Raw genomic sequence first — 19490 nt, 5'->3', positions numbered from 1 at the left:
TTCTCCAGGACCTACAATAAGCCAGATGCACAAGGTGGTGCACGCATCTGGAGTTTGTTTGCAATGGCTGGAGGCCCTGGCGTGCTCATTATCTTATCTCCCTCTCTCTCTCCCTCTCTGCCACTCTTAGGGCAGAAATTAATGAGATAGAAACAAAAAGAACAATCCAAAGAATTAATGAAACAAAGAGTTGGTTCTTTGAAAGGATAAACAAGATTGATAAACCCTTAGCAAATCTGACCAAAAGAAAGAGAGAAGAGACACAAATTAATAAAATCAGAGATGAACAAGGTAACATCACAACAGACTCCAGAGAAATTCAAAAAATCATAGGGACATACTATAAAAGCATATACTCCACAAAGTATGAAAATCTGGAAGAAATGGATGATTTCCTTGATCTATATGACCTACCTAAATTAAATCAAAATGAGATTAATCACTTAAATAGACCTATAACAAACATGGAGATCCGAACAGTTATCAATAATCTCCCAACTAAAAAAAGCCCAGGCCCGGATGGATTCACTGCTGAATTTTACCAGACTTTTAAGGAAGAGCTAACACCATTGCTTCTTAAGCTTTTCCAGGAAATAGAAAAAGAAGGAATTCTACCAAACTCCTTCTATGAGGCCAGCATCACCCTGATACCAAAACCAGGCAAAGATAGAACAAAAAAAGAAAATTACAGACCAATCTCCCTCATGAACATAGATGCAAAAATTCTCAACAAAATATTGGCAAACAGAATACAAGAGTATATCAAAAAGATCATTCACCCTGACTAAATAAATAAAAAGAAAAAGAAATGAGCAGAGGCTAGGAGTGTAGCTCAGAGGTAGAGAGCTTGTGTAGCTTTCATGAGTCTGTGCCTTAACCACTAAGCCATCTCACCAGGCTCCTTTATATTTTTAATTTTGAAATTTTTCTCACAATAAAAAGTATCTGCTTTGCAAAAGATTTTCTTAGTGGAAAATAAAATCAAGTAAAAAGAAAAATCACTAAAACTCAAACATATGGGCTGGAGAGATGGTTCTGTGGTTAAGGCACTTGCTTACAGTGCCTGATGGCCCAGGTTTGAGTCGCCAGTATCCACATAAGGCCAGCTTACCAAGTGGATCATGCATCTGGAGTTGGTTAGTAACTGCAAAAGGCCCTGGCACTCTCTCCCCTTCTGTCTTTGTTTGCAAGTAAATATTTTTTAAAAGACTAGCTGGGCATGGTGGTGGCACATCTTCAATCACAGTACTTGGGAGGCAGAGGTAGGAGGACGGCCGTGAGTTAAGACCACCCTGAGACTACATAGTGAATTCCAGGTTAGCCTGGGCTAGAGTGAAAACCTACCTCAAAAAAGCAAAACAAAACAAAACAAAAACCCTCAAATATATGACAAATACACTAATTAGACTATAAAAGAAAATATAAATCAGAGAGGCAAGACCTCAAAAGAAAAATGGGTAAAAGACCGGCCAGCATGTGTCATTCACAAAGCATTTGTCTGTATAAGCAAGAAACATAAAATTAAACCTTACCAGAGAAAGAGATCACAAGGAGACTCCCCGACCATAACTGCTTGGCCCCTTCTTAAGCTTTGGATCTGAGACAACTGCAGCTTTCATGCACTAGTGTGGTGGTTAAATTACGGGTCTCCTGTAGCCTCAAGTGTTTTGAATACTTGGTGCCCAGCCGGTGAGAATTTGGCAGGCAGAGCTTTGCTGGAGGAGGTGTGTTGCTGGGAGCAGGTATAGGGGTATCCTACAGGCCAGCTCCCCGCTGCCAAGGCTAGCGAGCTTCCTCAGTCTGCTACCTCCCAGCAGCCATGGCAAGATAGGATGCCCAGCCTCTGCTCTGCCAGGCTTTGCCCACCATGATGAAACTTCCCCTCAAAACTTTAAGCCTGGGGCTGAGGGATGGCTTAGTGGTTAAAGCCCTTGCCTACAAAGCCACAAAGCCAAAGGACCCAGGTTCGATTCCCCAAGACTCATATAAGCCAGATGCACAAGGTGGAGGATGCATCTGGAGTTCATTCACAGAGGCTGGAGGCCCTGGAGCACCCATTCTTTTTCTCTCTTTTCCGTTACCCCTCTCAAATGAATAAATAAAAATTTAAAAAATACAACTTTAAGCCTGGGCTGGAGAGTTATCTTGGTGGTTAAGGCACTTACCTGTAAAACCTGAGGACTCAGATTCAATTCCTCAATATCCACATAAGCCAGATGCATAAGGTGGCACATGTGCCTAGAGTTCATTTGCAGTGGCTAGATTCCTGGTGCCCTCATTTTCTCCATCCCCCCAATCTGCCTCTCTCTGTCTCTCCTTCCCCTCCCCTTCCCTCTCCCCCTCTCCCAAATAAATATTTTTCAAAACCACTTTCTTCATACAAATTGCTAATGGCCAAGTGTTTTGTCCCAATCATGAAAAGATTAAGTGCATACATGAGAATTTTCTTTTTCTCCTTTCCCGGAGTTGGGATTAAAAAGCCAAGGCCTCGGGCTGGAGAGATGTGGTTCAACGCTTGCCTGTGAAGCCTAAGAACCCTGGTTTGAGGCTCGATTCTCCAGGACCCATGTTAGCCAGATGCACAAGGGGGCGCACACGTGTCTAGAGTTTGTTTTCAGTAGCTGGAAGACCCTGGTGCACCCATTTTCTTCCTCTCTCTCTCTCTCTCTCTCTCTCTGCTTCTTTCTGTCACTATAAAATGATTAAATAAAAATAAATAAATAAAAACAAGGCCTCATGTTTTCCAAATGGGCTGCAACCCTGGCTACAGATGGGATAATTCACTGGTTATAAACCATTCCAGAGATGTGCTTATCAAGATAGAGATACCAAACCAACACACATGGTACAGGCATATGACAAAGAGGAACACGCCTAGAACCTAGCCACAGACAGGAAACGATGGCGAGGATCGCCGACAGAGGAGTACACGTCCATGTTTCGCTCACGGCACGGACGGATGTGGCTGAGCAGACTTGCTGCTTCGCCCACGCGACGTGTTGCTGTCGCTGAAACAGTAAGAGAAGCCAGACCCAGTGGAGCCTTCCTGTCTATGTACACGCACAGAGAGCAACGCAGCAGCCCCGGCCTGTGGTGTGGGCAACCTGGAGAGCGGCCACGCTTCCTAAAGTCAATGGTGACTCAACAGTGCGTGAAAAGACTCCTGAGGTTCTGAGACGTGTGGGTTTCGAGACGCATGGGTGATCGTGGGCCTGCCTTCACTTTGTGACGATGCATTCGTTATGTATTTGTGCACAGTTATGCTGCATTTCAACAAGCTCACAAAACTGAAATTTTCATTACAGATCTGACCCTGTAGTAAGCTGGCAGCTTGAAATTTAATCCTTCCCATTTTCCTCCTTTTGCTTATAATGAATTGTGTAAATAGGTTACTTTAATATATCAGGAACAGTCCACAGCATTAAGGAAAGTGCTAGGCTGAAGTCTACATCCTAAATAAAACAGTGTCTGAGATTGTACTGGGGGATTTCATGAGGATATCAAGACAGCTATTGCTGAAGAGAAGGAAACAAAAGGGGAAGTTAGAACATGCAAGATAAACCACAACACATAGATACATAAACACACACACACAAGAAATATCACATCTTCGGGCTGGAGAGATGGCTCAGCAGTAAAAACACTTGCCCATGAAGCCTAATGACCTGGGTTTAGTTCCCCAGTACCCATGCAAAAGCCAAATGCACCAGCTGGTACATGCATCTGGAGTTCATTTGCAGCAGCTGGAGGCCCTGGTGTACCCATTCTCTGTCTCTCTCCTCTCTGTTTGCAAATAAATCAACCAACCAACCACACCTTCCTAAGGAGACTCCAAACTCATCAAAGCAGAAAAAATGGAAGTTGCTAAGAGTTCAGCATTTAAGGGGACTTAAAACATGCTCTCCAAGACATAGGGGACATTGTTGAAGAGGAGATGAAAGATTATAAGAACAATAGGGTGGGAAAGTACACTCTGAGGCATTGCTCCCCACCTCGAGACTGATCAGTGAATTCATGACCCCACAGTGATCACCCCTAAGCTAAGCAAGGAGGGCCCTCAGTGGGTAGGAGTGGAGAGAAAGAAACAGGAGGATGATGTGATGGGACTATGAACAATATGCAGTGGGTTCCATACAACAGAGTTCTTGATTTAAAAAAATTAATGAAAAATCAAATTTTAAAAAAATCATAATTCAGCTGGAGAGATTGCTTAGTGGTTAAGGCACTTGCCTGCAGAGCCTAAGAACTTATGTTCAAATCCCCAGGTCCCAGGTAGCCATACGCACAGTGACACAAGCATGCAGTGCCACACATGTGAAGTTCATTCATAGCAGCTAAGGCCGTGGCATGCCCATTACAAAATTCCAACTCACTACCTAACAAAAAAAAAAAAAAAAAAAACCTTCCAGATACAGCCTAAATTTACCACATGAACCCAGAGGACAACTGTCTGAAGGCAGAGACAGAATATAAGCCAAGTCTAAATCTAAGAGAAATCCAATCAACATTGAAGATAATCAATAAAAGTATAATTTCAATTTGTAGCTTTAAAAATTAAAATAAAATCAAAGCCCTGGGGGAGAGGGAGTCAAAAAATTCCAAAGGAAGCAAAGGACAATCATGCCCAGAGTAACTTGTTACAACACTGTAATAATCAGCCTTCGCCAAAGAAAACAGCTTAAAATTTGGGGGCTGCTTACCCAGAAACACAAGCTAGAGAACAAAGTTTCCCACCGTCTGGGACAGTGTCCTTCACCTCTAAAAACAGTGAAAAGACATTTGAAAAGATGTATTTGAGGGCTGGAGAGATGGCTTAGCAGTTAAGCGCTTGCCTATGAAGCCTAAGGACCCCGGTTCGAGGTTCGATTCCCCAGGACCCATGTAAGCCAGATGCACAAGGGGGCGCACGCGTCTGGAGTTCGTTTGCACTGGCTGCAGGCCCAGACGCACCCATTCTTTCTTTCCTTTTTTTTCTTTCTCCCTCCCTATCTCTCTCTCTTCCCCCTCTCTCTCTCTGTCACTCTCAAATAAATAAATTAAAAATAAAATAAAATTTTAAATGAGTTACCTTGTTCCTTGCAAGGTTACCAACACGGAAGGAACAGTCTAATCATGCACACACCATGCACTGTTGTTTCTTGTATATGGCTCAAGATTGTGTATGAAATGTCTCCTCCTCTCCCTGCCAAAAACTGACTGAAGAACTTTGGTCGCTCGCTGTGCTTCCCATGGAACTTGACTACAGGAAGCAAACACAGACTATGGAAGGGCAAGCAATCAAGTTGGAGCAACAGTTCAGAGATGTTTCAAAGGACCCAATACCAGGCACCTACGTTTGACATTCTTGGGCTAAGCTCAATGTGAGTCTCGCCCTCTGCATGGGCCCAAGCTTACCAATGACGCAACAAGGAATCTGAACCTACAAAGTGTGGAATGTGATACTATAAAGACAACACACTTCATATGGGCAGCCTTCTGCATAGACGGCTACCAACTTTCCATAAGCAGACACCTCTTTTGCAATACATCACAGACCAAGTAAAGGACATGTTTATTTCATGGATATCCACCCCAAAAGCAACCTTAGAGTCTCTAAGGGATGGATGGTATTTAGTTATTTCCACTAACTTTAATGAACTCAGCTCTTACAGTGTTTAATTTTTTTTTTAATTCCTGAAATTTAAACAAAATGTTTTGAACACATCCAATACAGGACAGTAAATCAGCAAGTTGATTTTTTTTTTTTTTTAAGAACAAGCAACAGCAACAAAAATATAAACAAACACTGTGCTTCGGAGCTGGGGAGATGGCTCAGTGGTTAAGGCGCCTGCCTGCAAAGCCTAATGACTCGGCTTTGACTGCCCAGCAGCCACGCAAAACCAGATGCGCAAGGTGGTGCGTGCATCTGGAGTTTGCAGTAGCTGGTGACACGCCCATTCTCTGCATCCCACCCCCCAACAAATAAATGAAATTTTATAAACACTGCGTTGGGTGGTGACAACACAGAAATCAAGTTCATATTTTCATATCATGAACCTAAAGAAAAAAACTTCATCGTTAAGTTCCCAACAGGAGACTGCAACAAGACAGTGAGGAGAGGAAACGAAGCCCAGGAGAGCTCTTCAGACCTCTCAGCGGGGGTGGAAGACGGTCCTAACACCGCAGAACAGATGGACACCGCCGCACACGAGGGAACAGAGTCCAAACTTGCCTTGCACGGTGGTGTAAGGAGCGGCGAGGAACGCTGGTATTGCTGGGTATTCCTAGCAGACAGCTCAGCGAGCAGCCAGTGCAGCAAAACAAGGCCATTTTTCAATGGAAAATGATGGCTCGACCACAATCCCAGTTCGCCAGCAATATTCCCAAAGGGAGAATACTTGTGCCCATCTGATTTCTGTAACATTCACTCAGTACTTAAAAGTACACATGCAAAATATGAGGGGATCTGTCCTCACGGTCCTTTTCCTGAAAGGCAGCGAGTACAGAGGAAAGAACTCACAAGAGACGAAAATAGGAGAGTCCAAACACTGGACCCCCCCCCCCAATAACCCCACTTAGTACATGTAGTTTCTCCCAATTCAAATGAAGTTGCTATGGGCCTCTCCAACAACAACTGCACTAGGTACAAATTCATGCCTACAGTCATAACAGCTGCACAATACACTCTTCCTTTACAACAGTCCTGTTACTCAGGTCATCATGGACTCTGGCAGCGTGGCCATGAGGGCAGGAAACAGAATTCAGGTGATGGCTGCTTTTCACAGCTATTCCATTCTGTGCACCACTGAGCTGCAATATATACCTTCAACCATCATCATCACCACCGGCTTCAAGACCTCCTAGGAGGTAGGAACGTCCTCATCAGCTGAAAGATGCTGATATTAGGATTTCAAAGACTCTGCTTTTAGTTACACACGCTCCCGGTCATTTAAAATCCTGTTCCACAACCACTCTGTCCTCCTCCACGTCTCCGAGGGTTCTGGAAGCATGCTGGCACTCTTCAGCTTTTTCCAGTCTCCAGGCAAACATCCAACAATTGTCCTCCAACTAAGTTTCTCTCTCTCTCTCTCCCTCTCTCCCTCCCTCTCCTTTGCCAAAAATGCCACAGGGAAGAAATCAAAACAACTAAGCATCTGCTTGAGTTTTTGCCAAGAAAACTTTCTCCCAATACCTTGATCTTTCCAATTCTCTTTCTCTTCCCCAGCCCAGAAAAAACCTCTTCTTTCATATGAGGAAAACAAAAATGAATGGAACTGCATCTTGGGGTTTTCTGAAAGCTTGTTTTATATGTATAGTGTAATGAAACCTACACACGGTTTCTTCCTGCAACATACTGGTCACCTTGACACCGGCTGAGCTGAGACATCACAAGGAGGCGACGCTGACAGCCATGTTCAGGCAGCAGTGCATGGGCTCTAAGGGGACTGCTCTAAGTTTTTTGATGGTTTATTTATTTATTTATTTAGGACATATGAAACTATGGAATGCATCCCAGGGGAGCAGGGAAGGTGAGATGAAAGGAAATGAAAACCCAAGTTCAGCTACTGTCGTTGTCCCTGCGAAAACCAATCGTGCAGGGTCCGGGCAGCAGGCTGGGATTGTGAATTCTGAAGAAGGATCCTGGGCTGGAGAGGTGGCTTAGCAGTTAAGGCGCTCACCTGCAAAGCCTAAGAACTAATGTTTGAGTCTCCAAGTCCCACACAAGCCAGACGCACAGCAATGCACGCACGCAATGTTGCACATGCACGCAAGGGACGCACGTGTCTGCAGTTTATTCGCAGCGGCTGAAGGCCCTAGTAAGCCCATCCCCTCTCTCTACCTCTCTCTCTCTCTTCTCTGTCAAGTAATTGTAAAGGAAGGTTCCCTATAACTCAACATGTCTCCCCCTCAACTTCCTGAGCTATTAATTACCAGACATGTCAGAAAGTAGACAATTAAGCAGCGTGTAATCACAATAAAATGAGACACATAAGCCAGACATGGTGGCACACACCTATAATCCAGCACATGGGAGGCTGAAGAAGAAGGATCACCATGCATCTGAGGCCAACCTTGGCTTACAGAGTGAGTTCCCAGTCAGCCTGAGCTAGAATGAGACCTTGGGGGGTGAGGGGAAGGAGAAAAAAAAAACAACAACATGCACTAGACAGGCGTGGTGGCACACACCTTTAATCACTTTAATCACTCAGAAGGCAGAGGTAGGAGGATCACCATGAGTTTGAGGCCACCCTGAAACTACACAGTCAATTCCAGATCAGCCTGAGCCAGAGTGAGGCCCTACCTCGAAACCCTCCCCCCCCTTACAAAAAAATAAAAACATGAACTGTATAATAGAAAACGTGAAGCTCTGAGTGGGTACGGCTGACAAAAAAAAAAAAATAACAATAATAACAACAAATTTTTAAAACCTCATCACAAGGTATAATTCCACCAACTATAAGCCTTTTCATTTAACATTTCACGGAAGATAATACATCAGCACGTATCATTTGGGCTTCTGGCATTATTATCTTGCACTATTCCTTCTGTGTATAATTTTCATCTAAATATCTACGTGAATCCATTGCCATCCAACCCAGTCATCTCTGCCACCTCCTGCGAGTTACATACTGTCCCATTTCTATACCATTCTGTTTACGCAGTGTAACGAGGGCCGGGTGCACCTCAATGCTGCCTCTCGACAGACCCAGGGTCTACCAGTGCAGGAGAAACCACGGGTGATGAGTGACATTCACAGTGAGTGTGGCAGGGAGTGAGTAATGTTTACACTATCCCTTTTTTGGAGGCAACCACCCTTTAAAGTGATTTCTATGTTTAACACACATGACATCCCATTACGTTCTTCATGCAGCAATTTTTTACTGTGTATACATGATCAACCCCACACCGAGTCTCTGCATCTCCGCGTGACACTTACTGGCTGGAACAATGAAGTCCCCATGTAACTCAAAGGTCATAAGCGGCTCTGGAAGACTCCTGCACAGAAAAAAAACAAAGCACTCAGTATTAAACAAGTCACTTCGGAGCCTCTTTATAAAACATTACTGTCAAATTGGCTACAGCAAACGAATCCAAAAAAGTCACCTCGGAGCTTGTTTATAAAAACGGTGTCAAACTGGTTGTGCGTTTCTTAATGGATAAAACTTCCCTAGGGAATGCCTTTACAAGCCTTTATAAAAGACCCATCAATCCAATCCATCACTACTAACTACTACTTACTTGCACCAGACACCACCAAAGCTGAAGCAACCCCAAATTCCTATCACATTTAAGCACAGAGTATTCCATAGCTAATCCTGGCAAGCAGGTTGAAACATCTGGCTTTACGTGCAAGACTTACACACACTAATGTAATTCATGTGGAATATTCTGTCTAAACAAACGAAAGCAGTGACTTTTGAAAAGCATTTGAGACTACAGCTGAGAAGGTCCTAGACCCTAGTAGTGGGGAAGCTACTACTATTGTTTGAGTAAATGGGTATGTGGTACGCAAACCGCCCTGTAAATATTGATATTAAGTCCATGCCTGGGGAGTAGTGCTGCTCTCACCCTCGATCACAGAAAAGCTGCTTTCTGCAGATGCCGGTGGAGACAAAACCCATCAGCATTGCCAATCAGTGACAGCCGAGTGAGCCATCTCCATCGTACCCTTCAAGGCTTAGGCAGGACCGCAGGAGAGGCAGCAGAGAGAATGTAAAATGCCAAGGATGAGGAGGAAGGACTGTGGGATACAATCTTTCAGACATACAATTACCATCACGTCTATGACCTCTTAACAGCAGTCGCTACCTTGTAAGACCTGCACATGATTGAGCCCATCAACCCTTCGACATGGATGATGGAGGGGGGAGAAAAAACTATCAGAATAGAAGATGGACTAGATGGAAAAAGGGAGTTCAATGGAATGGGAGGGGAAAATGGAAAGTTCATGTAGGAAAGTTCTCAATAAAAAATAAACCAGTTGGCTGAATGACGTTAAATACAGAGAAGACGTTATGCAAACTTAACTCCTCTCTCAAATATCTCTATCAAAACTAATCATTTAGGGATTCCTCAGTGGTTAAGGTGCTTGCTTGTAAATCCTGACAGCCTGGGTGTGAGTCCACAGTTCACACGTGAAGTCAGAGGCACAAAATGATACGTGCATCTGGAGTTCGTTGCAGCAGCAAGCAGCCCTAGTGCACCCATTCTCTCTCCCTTTGTAAATAAAGCTTAAAGTTTTAAATTAACAGTCTTTTCCATCCCTGTCTATGTTTCTTAAGGAATTTTTCAGAAGGGAGGGAGGGAAGAAGGAAGGAGGGAAAAAGGAAGGAAGATGCCACCTCAGCAATAAGAAGAATAAACATCAATTAGGGATCAAATCCCAGAGCTTCAGGTGCAAGTTGCCATAAGCACAAGGAGAAGCTGGCATGGTGGCGCACGCCTTTAATCCCAGCACTCGGGAGGCAGAGGTAGGGGGATTGCCATGAGTTCAAGGCCACCCTGAGACTCCATAGTGAATTCCAGGTCAGCTGAGCTAGAGTGAGACAGTACCTCGAAAAACCAAAAAGTGCAAGGAGAAACAGGCAAACCCACAGCTACAGTCAGAGGGTTAAAGAGCTTTGTGTCTCGACAGCACCAACACACACACACACACACACACACACACACACACACACACACACAATCAGAAAGGATACAAAACATAGGCACCGGACTACCAACCACCCTGACCTACTTGGCATGCCCTTCACCTAAATGACACTTCACCCAAAAGCAGGACACACACACTCTGGCACGAGGACCGTTTATTTTCCAAGGAAAACCCCATTCTGAGCCATCAACAAGCCTCAGTCCATTTAAAAGGTTGAAGTCATTCGGAATCTGTTCTTTAATAATGGCTATGAAAGTAAAACAGAAACAGTAACAGAAAGAGAGCCTGGAAACCCGCAGGAAAGGGAATCTGAACATACTTTGAACTGAGCAAGGGGACAACACATTATCACCAGGTTCTGCAGGACGCTCACGAAGCAGTCCGCAGGGGCCACACAATAGCTAGAGGCCCTGGCTTACCCATTCTCACATTCTCTCTCTCTCTCTCTCTAAATTTAAATTAAAATAAAAAAAAATAGAAACTTCCTAAAAAAGAAAGATCCTAACCTCCACTGTCTCGAGGAGAAAAAGAATAACCTCATGTAAGCAGGCTAGCAAAAGACCAGGACAGACGCCAGACGCCAAGGCAGCAGGTCGCCCAGCCCAGCAGGGTAACCCGCAAGCCAGTGTGATCGTCGGAATGAACCAGACAGTAGGAAACAGATGAGCCTCCCCGCAGACAATACTGAGAATAACTAGCCGGCTACATGCAAAAGTGAGCTCCGCTGGACGTGATGGCGCACACCTTAATCCCAGCACTCGGGAGGCCTAGATAGGAGACGCGCTGTGAGTTCGAGGCGACCCTGAGACTATACAGTGAATTCCAGATCATCCTGGACTTGATTGTGACCCTACCTTGAAAAACCAAAAATAAACATAAAAATTAAAAATGTAAGCTAGGCGTGGTAGCTCACACCTTTAATCCTAGCACTCGAGAGGCAAAGGTAGAAGGATTGCCATAAATTTGACGCCACCCTAAGACTACAGAGTGAATTCCAGGTCAGCCTGAGCTACAGTGAGACCCTACCTCAAAAAGCAAAAAAAAAAAAAAAAAAAAAAAAATAATTAAAAAGTGAGCTACCTATCTCAAAGTTTATGCCCAAACAGAAACATAACATAAATCTAAGTATAAAATGACTGTAAGAGAATACATATCCTCTGTGGCCTTATGTTAAACCATGATTTCTTGATACAACTTTATTCAACCCAAAGGAAAATCTAAGAAATTAAATCCTAATATATTACACTTTACCAAAAACTAAAATTTTAGCCAGGCATGGTGGCGCACACCTTTAAAGCCAGCACTCGAGAGGCAGAAGTAGGAGGATCATCATGAGTTTGAGGTCACCCAGAAATCCAGTAGTGAAATTCAGGTCAGTCCGAGCTACAGAGAGACCCTACCTCAAAAAACCAAAATAAAATAATAATAATAATAATAATGATTAAAACTTTCTCTTTAAGGGCTGGGAAGATGGCTTAGTGGTTCAGGCACTTGCCTGTAAAACATAAGGACCATGGTTCAGTTCCCTAGGACCCATGTAAGCCAGATGGACAAGATGGCACATGTGTCTGGAGTTCATCTGCAGTAGCTAGAAGCCCTGGTGTGCCTGTTCTCGCTTCTTCTCAAATAAATAAATAAATATTTTTTTTAATTTCTCTTTGACAATCCATCTCATTAAGTGATAAAAAGACACACTGCACAATGAAACGAACATTTCTAAAACCATGTAGCTACAGGAAAAAACACTTAAATTTAAATCTGTAAATAACTTTAAGAAGGTAGTAGGGCTAGAATGATGGCTCAGCAGTTAAGGCGCTTGCCTGCAAAGCCTAAGGACCCTGGATCCAATTCCCAGGTTCCTATGTGAAGCCAGATACACAAGGTAGCATATGTGTCCAGAGTTCCTTTGTCGTGGCTAGAGGCCCTGGAGTGCCCATTCTCTCTCTCTAAATAGATAATTAAATAAATTAATTTATTTATCTAAATAGATAATTAAATAAATATATTTTTAAAAAATAATGAGGTAATAAGACAATCAAAAAAACTTGGGGACTGTGAAGCTGGCTGTGTGGTGAGAGGCTCTTGCAAAGCCTGCCATTGCAGGTTCAATTCCCAAGCTGCCAGAGGCAAAAGTAGCACAGGCTTACAGTATTCTCTTGGAGTGGTAGGAGGCCATGGAGCATGCACACCCCACCACCCCCTCATCCCCCCCCACACACATGCACAAATAAATAAGAACCAACATCAGTGGTAAGTAAGATCACAAGAAAATGTTCAGCATTACTAGTCACTGGGGAGATTTCACACTAAAAGCACAGTGAGATAGCACCATCCCACACATACTACAATGACTAAAGTAAGAAAGACTGCTATACTGAAAGTTGACAACAATGTAGAGGAAGGTATGCCCCTGGTGGGTTTGTAAGGTGGTGGGGAGGTTGGTCCATTTCCTGGAAAGTTAAGAATACACCTATTGTTTGATCCAGATATTCTACTCCAAGGATTTAGTCAGGAGAAATGAAATTTTGCATCTACTCAACATTTTGTATTAAAAACAATTTTTAAGCTTTATGTGTAATAACCAAGAACTCCCAATCACCCAAATGCCCGTCAACAAATTATTGGATTTATGTGTGTCACAGGTGAACTAATTATTCAAAGATTCTAGATTTCTCTAAGTATATTGTGAACAATTCCACCTACATAGATTACAGAAAATACAAATTGGGCTGGAGAGACAGCTTAGTGGTTAAGGTCTTTTCCTACAAAGCCAAAGGACCCAGATTCCCCAGGACCACGTCAGCCAGATGCACAAGGGGGCACATGCATCTGGCGGTGGTTTTCAGTGGCTGGATGCCCTAGCATGCCCATTCTCACTCTCTGTCTGCCTCTCTCTCCTCTCTCTCTGTCACTCTCAAATAAATAAAAATGAACAAAAAGTTGTTTAGAAAATACGAATTGATTTACAGAGAGGAGATAAATGGTTACCTACGGAAGAGATTGTGACAAGGGAGAGATGTCAAGGAGGAAACATGAGAGAATGACAGACAGACACATTCACTGCCTTAACTATGGTGATGGTCTCATGGGGCATATACAAGAATCAAGCCTACCAGAGTGCATAGTATAAATAGACACAGTTAAATGCATGTCAATTATATTTCAAAACATCCGTTTATAGCTGGAGAGAAGACTCAGCAGTTAAGGCACTTGCATGCAAAGCCTGACTGCCCAGATTCGATCCCCCAGTACCCACCAAGTGGTACATGCCTCATTTACAGTGGCAAGAAACTTTAGTGTGGTCATTCCTATTTGTAGTCTCTCTTTCTCTCTATCTCCTCGCAGATAAATAATAATATTCTTAAAGCTATTTAGAAAACAAAACTAAAAGCATATACAAGTTGGTCCGAAGGCTGTGGGTTATTGTTAAGCTGTTTAAAAGTATATAAAACCTTTACGGGCAAGTTGCTTACACAGATCCCCAAATATGGTGTACCCACATCCACAGTCCACTGTGGAGCAGCTCAAACTGAAAGCATGCGCGAAGAATGAGCTATTCCTCTTCCTCCCTCTCTCCACCCTCTCCCTTCCCTTCACTTCTCCTTACAGAAAACCATGTCAACGACATGACTTCCTGGATCAGAAGATAGACCAGTTAGACAAATTAATATCACTAAGGTTTCAGTTTCAAAAACGGCAAGGGCTGGAGAGATGGCTTAGCAGTTAACGCGCTTGCTTGCGAAGCGTAAGGACCCAGGTTTGATTCCTCAGCACCTATATAATCCAGATGCACAAGGTGACGCATGCGTCTGGAGTTCATCTGCAGTGGCTGGAAGCCCTGGCACACCCATATTCAATCTCTCTCTCCACCCACCTCTTTCTCAAATATATAATTTTTTTTCTTAAAAAATAGACAAGTAGGGCTGGAGAGATGGCTTAGCGGTTAAGTGCTTGCCTGTGAAGCCTAAGGACCCCAGTTCGAGGCTCGATTCCCCAGGACCCACATTAGCCAGATGCACAAGGGGAAGCATACATCTGGAGTTCATTTGCAGTGGCTGGAGGCCCTGGCATGCCCATTCTCTCCCTCCCTCCCCCGCCTCTTTCTCTCTGTTGCTCTCAAATAAATAAATAAATAAATAAATAAACAAAAAAACTTTAAAAAAAATAGACAAGTAGCAAAGGCCATCCATTTCAGGGAAGGAAAGCGAGAGGCTGCTGAACCAAAAAGATAAGGAAACAAGAACATTCCAAGAAACTGCAAGGCCTGTCTTGTACAATAAACCTGAATTTGTCTCTAAATATCTCCTACCAACTACTTATATCCTTGCCATATGTCTGGCTGGTAATGCAGCAGAAAAAAAATAAATTGTGTTAATGTTAGCGAAGTGGTAATAAAAAATGACAGAATTTATTATACTGAGTCACTGCTTCGCTCAGCCTCCCACCCAACATGTCGTTAAGCCACCTCTCTTTGCCACCCGTTGGGATCTGTTGGGGGATATAAATCATAATATTTACCTAAGCTGGCATTTCCTTCCCTTAAAAAAAAAAAATCCCTTTCCAATTTCCAGACTTAAAGTAAGTTTCCTCCAGGTAAAATCACTTTACTAAAAACAATGCAAGACAGCTCATTTGTCGCCTCAAAAATGGGAAACTGTTGGTATGAACACATTGCTGAAAATTAGAAGTATGGTCTGCAAAGGAAGATAGCTATAAGGCTGGCATTCAGGCCTCTGAAACATGAGAAATAAAAATAATTTCTTCAAGTCAGAAGAAAAAAAGGTGGGGAGATGCCATGTATATCTTTTCCTTCTCCAAGACCTGGAGGGTTTGCCTATTTCTGCTTAAAGCTCTGGTTGTTTCTCTCCTCCACCTCAAGCTGACCATCCAATACAGTGGCTGGAAATATGCAGAAAAAGAATTAAAGGGCAAGAGGGATGTGAGGGAAAACACTGTGGTTCTGCTCCATGCCCTGGTGCCTGGAGTGGCAGAGCTGGGATTCTAGCCCTGGCCCGCTGGCTGGTTCCAGATTTCTTTTTTTTCTTTTTTTTTTTTTTTTTTTTGTTTTGTTTTTTTGAGGTAGGGTCTCACTCTAGCCCAGGCTGATCTGGAATTCACTATGGAGTCTCAGGGTGGCCTCGAACTCATGGTGATCCTCCTACCTCTGCCTTCAGAGTGCTGGGATTAAAGGCATGCACCACCATGCTGGGCTCAGATTTCTTGTGGACCGTCAGAGTACAGTCTCAGACTTGTACAACCATGGGCAAAGTGGTGGTGGACAGTAACTTCATGTTCTCCCATGACCACGTTAGCCAGAGTAAGTGTCCACTAAATCTAACTACTATGCCTCCAGCTGCTAAATATAGCTCAGGGGATAGGACGAGCAAAACTTAACTTTTCCCAAGGCTTCCTGCCATCCTGCGACAATCACAGTCAAGCAGAATGCACGGACCCTTCGGAGCTATATTATAAAACAACATCTCATAGAGCCTTCCATGAACAACATCCGATTTAAAGTGGAATCTGGGGGCTGGAGAGATGGCTTAGCAGTTAAGCGCTTGCCTGTGACCCCAGTTTGAGGCTCGATTCCCCAGGTCCCACGTTAGCCAGATGCACAAGGGGGTGCACGCGTCTGGAGTTTGTTCGCAGTGGCTGGTGGACCTGGCGTGCACATGCGCTCGCTCGCTCGCTCTCAAACAAATAAATATAAAATGAGAAAATTTTAAAACGGAATTCAACAGAACACAATGAAAGAAACAAGTGGGAAAAGCAAAAGGATGGGTGGCAAGAAGGAAAAGAAAACAACCTGCTTCAGAGAGAACCAGATTCAAAAGGGAAGGGCGCGTTGTGAATAAAAAGAGCCTCGAGTTGACTAACTCACTTCTTCCCACCAAGAGAAAGATCCAAGGCCTGCAGAGGAAGATGCACAAAGCACACTGTTTACGACCAACCAAGGCCATTGCTATCCTTAGCTTTCCAGCCGTCTCGGTCCATTCATTTACCTGCAGTAGATTTAAGTTCACCCTTCAGGGAAATGGCACCAAGGTCACCTGACAGAGTTGTCCAAATTCTCTGCTAGTCAGGTTAGCCTACACGACCATTGGACTTTCATCCTCGTCCACCTGATACAGGCTTTTTCAACTTCAACATTACTGACCTCTTAGGTCAGTTTTCTTGGAGGGACACAAAGGTTATCCTATGCATTGTGCAACATTTAGCAGCCCAACCCTAACGTCTGTACCCCGGATGCCAGTGACACCTCCTTCAGCAACCATGACAACCAAAATGTAGTCGTCCCTCCCCCTGCCCCCCCCCCCCCGGGTTCCCCAAGAGAAGCGTACCTCAAATACTGTTTCAGAGCACTTGTGATTGTCTTCACTTCCCAGTCAACAGAATTCTCCAGGTCCAGCTCACTGCATGTCTTTACATCTAGTGAACAATCAAAAAATAAATCAATAGTTAAACTCTTGAACATCCAAAGGACCTCCTGACTTGTTCACAAAGGTTCTGGTTTTTAAAGTAGAAAAATTTATCCTAATGCACCCTTAAAAAAAAAAAAAACACTGTGGGCTGGAGAAATGGCTTAGCAGTTAAGCGTTTGCCTGTGAAGCCTAAAAGGATCCCAATTCGAGGTTCGATTCCCCAGGACCCACATTAGCCAGATGCACAAGGGGGGGCGCAAGCGTCTGAAGTTCGTTTGCAGTGGCTGGAGGCCCTGGCATGCCCATTCTCTCTCTTTCTGTCTGTCTCTCTTAAATAGATAAATTTTAACAAAAACATTGTATACAATTTCTTTATAACTGCATAAGCTACATTCTATAGCCAGGCATGTCTGGCATTTCAGAAAGTCAGTAGGAGAGATCACAGCTAAAGAATAACAGGTGCGGGCCAGGAGTGAGGCGAACTAGGCACAGCGTGGGTCATAGAAAACCAATGTTGACACCATCAGCCATGGCTTAGAGCAGATGACATTTCCCCAGGTGGTCCCACTGCCATCAGGTGCATTCTTATAGGAGAAGCACTGTAAGTAAGTAAGTAAGTAAGTAAGCGAGAGAGAGAGAGGGAGAAAGAAAGAAAGAAAGAAAGAAAGAAAGGAAGGAAGGAAGGAAGGAAGGAAGGAAGGAAGGAAGGAAGGAAGGAAGGAAGGAAGGAAAAAAGAGAAAGAAAAAGAAAGAAAGAAAGAAAGAAAGAAAGAAAGAAAGAAAGAAAGAAAGAAAGAAAGAAAGAAAAGAAAGGAAAGAAAGAAAGAAAGAAAGAAAGAGGGAGGGAGGGAGGGAGGGAGGGGAGAGAGGACTTGCTTCTAAATATTGTTTTACATTGCTAGAAAGAAAGAGGAGGGAGGGAGGGAGGGAGGAAGGATATTGACCCAGGCTGAAGTAAAAAAATAAAAGCATGTTGGGGAAGGCAAAGTCTGAGTCTAGTGCTAAATGGGTCTGTCCCCGCCCCCGCCCCCGCCCCCAGGGCCATCATATACCAGTATGGCTGGTGACGTGGCTATCACAAAGCTAGGCTTCACTGCCCACACTGGCCTGGACCAGCTAGCCATCGCAAGCCACAGAGCCTCAAACCTATCTGAGCCTGAGATCGCAGTAAGTGTTCCTCCAGGTTGAGTGTGAGCAGCAGAGCAAGTCAAGAACACACGCACATTTCTGTGAGCTATTAACCTGAGCGGCTTGCTGCCACCGCCAAATCACTGAAAGGCAGGTGCCCTCGGTGGCGCTACCCTTCCCAAAGGAAAGAGACAGTGAGGGGGTTCCAAAAAGCGGGCCAAGCCTTCACTCTAAAGCGGCCTAGCTATCTACACTCTCGAATAACGTCTTCGACAAAGCCCCCCACACCCTTTTTAAAAAACTCGCATTGTCTCCCTATGTTTTCCTCCTTCCTTCACACTACGTTGCTGTGCACAGGGAAAAAAGCATCTTGCTAGTATTTACTTTTTAAAAGCACTGAAAAGGGGCTGGAGAGATGGCTTAGCGGTTAAGCGCTTGCCTGTGAAGCCTACGGACCCCGGTTCGAGGCTCGGTTCCCCAGGTCCCACGTTAGCCAGATGCACAAGGGACGCACTCCTCTGGAGTTCATCTGCAGTGGCTGGAGGCCCTGGCGCGCCCATTTTCTCCGTGTGTGTGTGTGTGTGTGTGTGTGTGTGTGTGTGTGTGTGTGTGTGTGTGTCGTTCACAGATAAATAAGAAAATGAACAAAAAAATAATTTTTTTAAAAGCACAGAAAAGAAAGGCTTGTCAAAATGGGACCATCACATGAAGTCACGCACAGCACCTGTCAAGTTTTAGACTTGGGCGTGAGGACGGACGGATGGTAACTCAAATGCCGGGCTCAAACTTTCCCAAAATAAAACAGGAAGTGATGGTTGCTTTGCAGCCATAATATCGCACACACGAAGTCAATTACTCAACGGCCTGGAGACTTTTTAAGCACTCCAGCATTTCTTGATTACTGCAACTGACAGCAATATGCAATAAACTACAACAATGGCGATTGACACTGATTACGTTTTGATCAGTTCCTCCAATTCAGAACTCATTTGTTACTGAGGCTGTCAGACAAGCCACAGATACATTCATGAAATCAAATTAAGCACCCTGATTAAAGATGCAATCCTTTATGACCGGGACTAAATAATTCTGTTCTAACGGCTTTGCCAACCAATTACTTCTGTAACTGAATATTCTGACTCTCATTAAATCAATTATTTAAATCTCATTTTAACATACAAGTCAGATAACATTTTCAATCAAGTTGCTACCAGCGAATCACCATTTTTAAATCCAAGGGGTTTCTAAAGGAACTCTTGTATTTCCATCTTTCTACTAATGATCATTCTGTATTTTGAGATTCGTAT

General features: G+C 43.8%; 1 protein-coding gene across 1 annotated transcript in view; it reads right to left on the bottom strand.

The window, feature by feature from the left end:
- The window catches only part of Arhgap10 (Rho GTPase activating protein 10), a 316109-nt gene that overhangs the window by 94051 nt on the left and 202568 nt on the right, over positions 1 to 19490 (bottom strand). The window contains exons 15-16 of the mRNA XM_045131477.1: positions 16975 to 17062; positions 8918 to 8976 (exon numbers count right to left, since the gene is read on the bottom strand). Coding sequence (XP_044987412.1) covers positions 8918 to 8976; positions 16975 to 17062 — 147 coding nt within the window. The remainder of the gene's footprint in view (positions 1 to 8917; positions 8977 to 16974; positions 17063 to 19490) is intronic.

This window comes from Jaculus jaculus, chromosome 12 (genome assembly GCF_020740685.1).
Source record: "Jaculus jaculus isolate mJacJac1 chromosome 12, mJacJac1.mat.Y.cur, whole genome shotgun sequence".
Classification (NCBI taxonomy): Eukaryota; Metazoa; Chordata; class Mammalia; order Rodentia; family Dipodidae; genus Jaculus; species Jaculus jaculus.
This window is presented reverse-complemented; position numbering and strand designations above follow the sequence as displayed.